Below are 7,122 nucleotides of genomic sequence, written 5' to 3'. Positions count from 1 at the left end.
ATTTCCTTTTAAATTCATTCATCCCCCTGCCTCCTTCATGTATTGTGCAGATGCATGTGTAGAGATAAAAGGACAACTTGAAAGAGTGGATTCTCTCCTTCCATCACGTGGGTTCCAGGAATAGAACTGAGATCTTTAGGCTTGGTGGCAAGCACCATAACCAGTTCATCCATCTCAGGACATGGTGAAGGGGGATTTTGACTTTGGGAAGTGAGGGGGTGGAGGAGGTCTGAGGCAGTCAATTCAAGACTGGACTTTCAAACTCGGCAGGAAGGTTCATGCCTGCAAACCCTGTACTCCTGAGGCTGAGGCAGAAGCAGGACCGAGTTCAAGGCTAGCCTGGGCTACTCAGTGAGACTCTACCTTTAAAACAAAGGTTTGTGTGTGTTGTGGGGAAGTTCACTCCAGCCACTCTTTGAGGGTCAGGATCCTGGATCTAGATTAGGGACACTGGGTGGTTGAACAGAGGTGGGGGCTGAGTTGGAGCCACAGCGAGGAAGAGATCACTCGCGGATGCCTGGAGGTGGGTACCAGAATTTGAAGGTTGGATTTGTACCCACTTTGGACTCCCCGGGGGAGGAGCCCTGGGCGGGATCTATCCCAGCGCGGAAGGATGATGGGCGTGGCCATCTGGGGTTGGGCTTGTGGGGGGGGTCCCAGGGACTGGGGCGGGGCGCGGGCTGGCGCTGCGCAGCCGCGGGGCGGCATCCGCGCATGCGGGGCTTACTCGGCTGCAGCCGGCGCCTACTGCCACTCCCGGGAGCATGAAGGACCGAACCCAGGAGCTCCGCACGGTGAGTCCGATCCCCGCGCGCTTCTCGCCCCGCGCCCAACAATTCTCCACTCGGCTCCCGCCGACCACCGGTGCGTCCACAAGGGGTCAGAGGTAGCTTTGCAAGCCTGAGGGACCTCCAAACCCCCCTGGGAGTCCCACCCCTCCGATCCACTTCTGGTCACGGACTCGAGCTCTTCAGCACTGGGACTGATGGCTGGAACCTGGGGTCTTGAGGAACTTTTCGGGGCGCTCTTATTTGGGGGCGATTGGGGAGCTGTTATGGGGTTTCAGTGGCGGGATGCAAAATCGTGACCTGTTCCCCGCCCGCTTGAAGCCGTCCTTGTACTGTCCCCTGGAGGCTGAGCCTCTCGTCTCCCCCACCCCCTGCCCAGAGTTCCCCTCCCAACTCCATCCTTGGGCGCGCTGCGGAAATGAGGCCGCCGGGTGGGGGTGGCCTCTGCGGGAGCTGTCTCTTGGGGCGCCCCATCACCTGTGGCTCCCATCACCTGTGGCTCCCGATCCACCCCGGTCGTCTTAGAGATCCCCGGCTTGCTCTGAATTAAGCACTCAACCATACCTACCCTTGGTCCACCTTTGGGCTTCTAGGCCACTCAAACTGGCGTTGCCCAGACCCTTCCCGGATTTCCAGGTCTAACTGCGACCTGGATCTATTTTCCTACCTGTGTGACGGAGGCCTCTGGGGTGTGGCTCTTGGGGCGGGGTTAGGAGAGGAGTGGAAGGCTGTAGAATGGCTCTAAGTTAGACCCATCATCTCTAAATCCTGAGACCCCTGTCGCCTACTCTCATCACACTGGGGAATACCCTTCCTCGGGCCTCAGACCGAGGGATAGAAGTTAAGCTAGCCCGAGGGAGGGTTGAGTAAGGGTGCTTTATTGGGCTATCTTATCTGATTACCGGGCTGACCATCCACAGCGAGCTCCACCCACTGATTTCTGGGAGCCCCCTCCCCCCAGCTGGGTGGCTCCCTAGATCTCTCTTCTTGTGCCCCACTTACAGCGTTTCATGGAAAGTTTTGTCTTTGGGCTTTTGCCTAATGGCTTTGATTTCTGCTTAGCTTCCCTGTTTGTGCCTGGATCCCCCCACCACCACCGTAATGCCAGCCACATCTGTGCTCTCCCGTCATGTCTTCCTCTTGGTCTACCTGCAACCGACCCCCACATGCCTTCAGACCCCTATTATTCCTGGCTGGCTGCCCAGTGCCTCATCTATTTCAAAGGAAATAGACAGTCTCTTATGTCATGTATAGTCTTTAAACACTTCGCCTCCAGTCCCTTGTCACCGCCCTCAAGTTTCCTGTGCTATGTTTTTTGTGTTTTATGTGGTGTCTTTTTTTTTTTTTTTTTTTAAATAAAATCTTTCTTTGTAGCCCAAGGTAGCTTGGAACCATGTAGCCCAGTTGGGTCTTAAACTCAAAGCAATCCTCCTGCCTCAACTTCGTGAGTGCTGAGATAGCAGCATGCACCACCACGTCGGACTGGTGCCAGATTGATTGAGATAGCATGTCCAGGTGATGGACAGCCGTGCACATGGCCGAGTCCGGCTGGGGTCCCTAGTGCGTCTGTTGTGGGTGGGTGAGGGAAATTGTGCCCAGGAACACAGCAGGCCTTTCCACATGATTGCACTCTCTGGCTCTCAGCCGTCAGCCTCTCTGCCGAAGGTAAAACTGAGGCACAGAAAAAGTGGCCCGCTTGTTTGTCGAACAGGCGGTAGATCAAGGTCAGACAGTTGGGTTGTAAAAAACTTGAACCTCGGGCCGGAAAGGTGGCTCAGTGGTTAAGAGCACTAGTTGCTCTTCCGGAGGTCCTGAGTTCAATTCCCAGCAACCACATAGTGGCTCAGAACCGTCTGTAATGGGAAATGTTGCCTCTCTTCTGTCATGCAGACCTTCAAGAAGGCAGCGTACTCATATACATAAAATCTTTAAAAATCTTTTAAAAATCTTAAAATTTATCTTAAATAAAATCTTAAGGAAAAAAAAAAAGCTTGAACCTAGATATATGTTCCCAGCACTAGCCTGGGGATGACTGACTAACAAATTGACCCTGCGTGCATTCTACTTTATCCAAAGCCCCGGGAGATGGTCCTCGTAGCCTGCTGGCCATGTCCGTGGAGGACATAGCTGATCCAAGCATGGCTGGGCTGAAATTGTCATGGGGGCTGCTGCCATTTTTAGAAATCCCTTACTCTTGCTGGACAGTGATGGTACATGCTTTTCATCCCAGCACCCGGAAGCAGAGGCAGGTGGATCTCTGTGAGCTCGAGGCCAGCCTGGTCTACAGGTCGAGTTTCAGGACAGCCAGGGCTACACAGAGAAACCCTGTCTTGAAAAAGACATCCGGCTGGGCGGTGATGGCGCACGCCTTTAATCCCAGCACTTGGGAGGCAGAGGAAGGAGGATCTCTGGGAGTTCGAGGCCAGCCTGGTCTACAAGAGCTAGTTTCGGGACAGGCACCAAAAGCTACAGAGAAACCCTGCCTTGAAAAACCGAAAGAAAAAAGAAAAAAAGAAAAAAAAATCCGTTGCTCTCCTGTCCCAGAGTTCTTGTTTATGAGATGCAAAGAGGGGATGCTTGGCACGTAGCTCAGCTGGTAGAGTGCTTGCCTAGCATAAACCCGGAGTGTTGGGGCACACCTGTCAGTCATCTCAGCACTTCGGAGGTGGAGGCAGAAGGATCCAGAATTCACCATCATTCTTAGCCCTATGGGAATTTTGATGCTAGATAGCATGGGGTATGTGAGAAAATAAAAAGGGGGAAACTCAGAGCCCAGCTTCTTGGGGCTTGGGAGGAGATCCCAGGTCTTCCAGTTGTGACTGCATTTGCAGGAGCCCCTGAAGTGCAGGAGTCACCAGGGATGGGGACGCTGGTGCTGATGCTGCAGGACACCTTCATGGCATCTATGTGCCTGCTCCAGCCTTCCCTCCCTTTTCCTCGTCCTCTGCCTCCTCCTCCTCCTCCCTTTTCTCCCCCACCCAGCACCAGCACATTTGGAAGGAAGGAGAAGAGAGCTTATTTATAAAAGTCACACTTGGGGAAGGAGCTGGCGTGCTTCCTCGCTGCTGCGCTGTGGGCTGGGCCCAGCCCTCTAGCCTTCCTCAGCCCCACCTCTCCCAGATCTGCAGATGCACAGTGAAATCGATCATGACGGGGCCAGCAGGTTCCCCTGTCCCTTGCCTTGTAGCTAGGCCCCCAGATCAGAAGCCTAACCCGGCAGAGGTCAAGATCGGTCTAGGATCACACAGCTGGGGAGAGAGTTGGGGAGTAAGCTGTTCCCCTGACATGTGACATGCAGAGGCCTCATGCCTGGAATTCAGAGGTCTCCCTCGCTTTCTTCCTTCTTCCTGCCTTCATTTGTTGGAGAAGGGCTCATCTTAAACTTGTTATGTTGCCTGGAACTCCTGATCTTGCAGGCTCAGCTCCCTACTGCTAGGGTGGCAGGCGTGTACCACCGAACTGATTCTTTTCCTTTTTTTTTCTTTTCTTTTTCATGTTCCCCCCTGACACAGGTTTTCCCTGCATCCCAGGCTGGCCTGGAATTCATTATGTAGCCAAGGGTGGCCTCAGACTTTAAGCATTTTACCTCAGCTTCCTAAGTGTTGAGTAAGCCACCACACCCAGCTTTTATTTATTATCATTATTATTATTTTAATATCTTTACATGTATTCATTTATTTATCATGGGACGGCTGCGTGTGCATGGAGGTCAGAGGACAACTTTAAGGAGCCCTCTCCTTTCACCATGTGGGTTCCAAGGATGGAACTTACGGTGTCATGGTTGGCGGCAGGCACCCTTACCTGCTGAGCCATCTTGTCGGCCCTTAATTTTTCTTGGGACAGGGTCTTTCCCACACTGGCCATGTGAGTCTACTCTTTTGGCCTCTCTAGCATTGGTATTTTGGACACGCGTGAACAGGTCTGTACCCTGGTTTTCTGTGGGGTTTTGTTTGTTTTTAAGTTAAGGTCTCCTATAGCTGAGGATGACTTTGGACTTCTGACTTTCCTGCCTCCGCTTTCCTAGTATTGGGATTTCAGGTGTGCCCCATCGCTAACTCAGTCTCTGCTGCGATGGGGATGGAACTCGGGGCTTCCTGCCCGCTGCTCAGGCAACTCTACCAGCTGAGCTATAGTCCTAGACCCCGTTCTTCATTTTCTTCTGGAGAATTTCTGGAACGGACACACACATACACCAATAACCCAGAGTATCCCCAGATTGTTGGTCACCTCTGTGCAAGGCCAGCATGGCACTGGAGACCCTGTGACAAGTAGAGGGTGCCCAGGGACAGTCAGGGCAGAGGAGAAATTAGAATTTCTGTGGCCCAGAGGGAGCTGGACGTCCTAAGATAAAGACCGTGATCGGAAAGGAGGGGTCAGCTGACAAGAGAGTAGAATTTAGGCCTTCCCCCAGATGAAAGGTTTCCGAGCCAGGCCTGTCTTGTGGTGCACGTCTGTCTTCTCAGCTACTCAGGAGGCTGAGGCTGGAAAACTCTCGAATCCAAGGTCAGTCTGAACTGCATGGTGATTTCAGCATTAGCTTCAACAACTTGGTGAGACCTTGTCTCAAATAAAAAATATAAAAATATAGCAGGGAGCTGGAGTTAGGGCTCCGTGGTTAAGAACACTTGTGGCCTGGTGGTGGCGGCGGCACGTGCCTTTAATTCTAGCACTCAGGAAGCAGAGGCAGGTGGATCTCTGTGAGTTTGAAACCAGCCTGGTCTACAGAGCGAGTTCCAGGACAGCCAGAGCTACACACAGAAACCCTGTCTCGACAACCCCTAAATAAATAAATAATAAATAAATGTATAAAAAAGAGGGGGGGTGATATCAAGGCCCCTGACACCTTGCTCTCAGTGTTCTATGAGACTGAGGACAAGCAGAACTTTCTGGAAGAGGTAGCCCAGGGTTCTCTTTGTCCGTGCCCACTAGTCCCCTGCTCCTCAAGGTACCATCTCTGTCTCCTGCTTAACCTATTTTCTCTGCTTCTTTGTCAGATGGAGCTGGTATTAGCTAGGTTTAGTGGCATAGGCCTGTATTCCCAGAATGTAGGAGACAAGACAAAAGAATCGGGAGTTCAAGGCCATCTTCAGCTACTTAGTAGTTAAAGCCAACTAGGGCTACAGGATACCCTGTGTCAAAACAAACAAGCAACAACAACAATAAACCCAGAATGAAAAACAAATAATAACTGTCCCGAAAAAACCAAAAAAAAAAAAAACAACAAATAATAAAATGGATATGACATTATCTGTTGCCCAAAGGAGGTAACCTAGTGTGTGGTTTCCTTATTCCTCCTCAGCTCCCCGGGAGAGGGTTTAGAATAAACTCTATACTTGGGCATGTGTACGGCTGGGATGCAGATGGAACCGGCTTACAGGACCATCTAGTCAAACCACCTGTCTTCCATAGCACAAACATAAGGTTGAGAGAAGACCAGGGGTTTATTTAAGGATACACGACCCAGTACTACCCCTTTCTGGGTTGTATGGAGGGCGCTGAGCCGGGGCAGAGACTTTAAGTAAGTAGGAAGTAGAGTTGCAGGAATCATCCGGCTCCCGGCTCCGGGGTGGAGATAGGAGACTAGGCGGGGTTTGGGAGCTTGCTTTCCTGGAGACCCAGCCTGCTTCTCTCTGTATACCCCTGTCTGGAGCTCAGGGCCTCTCTGCACTAGCGATATTGACTTGGATTAGTCACTAAAGAGGAAGGGAAAAAAAAGCCTTGGAGGCAGCCAGACAGCAATGCTGGCTGGGCCAGCAGATGAATCAAACCCTGCTGGCTGGCCTGCTGCCATCCCCCGGCCTCTGCACCTCCCAGAACAATCACACTGGCTTTCTGGAGGAAAAGTGTCCTGGAATACGGGAGTCTGTGCCAGGAAGATCACATAGATTGTCATCAACACCGCTAGGCGCAGCTCCGAGCTCTCTGCCCACAGTGGCTCAGGGGAGCTCCTGTGTTCCTCAGTTCTCTTTGCTGGGGACAACACTTGCTTCCAGCCCTGCAATTTCCTGGCAGTCATGAGGTCAGAGGGTCAAAGGACAGCTCTGGGAAGTCCATTCTCTCCTTCCTCCTCTCTGTGGGTCCCAGGGATCAAACTCAGGTTGCCAGGCTTGAGTGGAAAGGGCTTTTGCCTGGCTGAGCTATCTCACGGGCGTTTGGAAGGGGCACCCATGAACCACAGTGCACCCATGGGAGTCAGAGGAGACCTTATAGGAATCAGTTCTTTTTATCTGCTATGTGGGTTGAACTTAGGTCATCAAGCTTGGTGGCGTTTCACTTGTCCAAGGAGTGTGTGTGTGTGTGTGTGTGTGTGTGTGTGTGTGTGTGTGTGTGTGTG

The 7,122-nt window shown here is 52.1% G+C and overlaps 1 protein-coding gene across 1 annotated transcript in view; it reads left to right on the top strand.

Annotated features, from left to right (window-relative positions):
- Nucleotides 1–734: 734 nt before the first annotated feature.
- Stx1a (syntaxin 1A) overlaps nt 735–7,122 on the top strand; it is a 27,674-nt gene continuing 21,286 nt past the window's right edge. Inside the window, exon 1 of the mRNA XM_005344642.1 lies at nt 735–794. Coding sequence (XP_005344699.1) covers nt 765–794 — 30 coding nt within the window. The 5' untranslated portion in view covers nt 735–764. The remainder of the gene's footprint in view (nt 795–7,122) is intronic.

This window comes from Microtus ochrogaster, chromosome 2, assembly GCF_000317375.1.
Source record: "Microtus ochrogaster isolate Prairie Vole_2 chromosome 2, MicOch1.0, whole genome shotgun sequence".
In the NCBI taxonomy this organism is placed as follows: domain Eukaryota; kingdom Metazoa; phylum Chordata; class Mammalia; order Rodentia; family Cricetidae; genus Microtus; species Microtus ochrogaster.
This window is presented reverse-complemented; position numbering and strand designations above follow the sequence as displayed.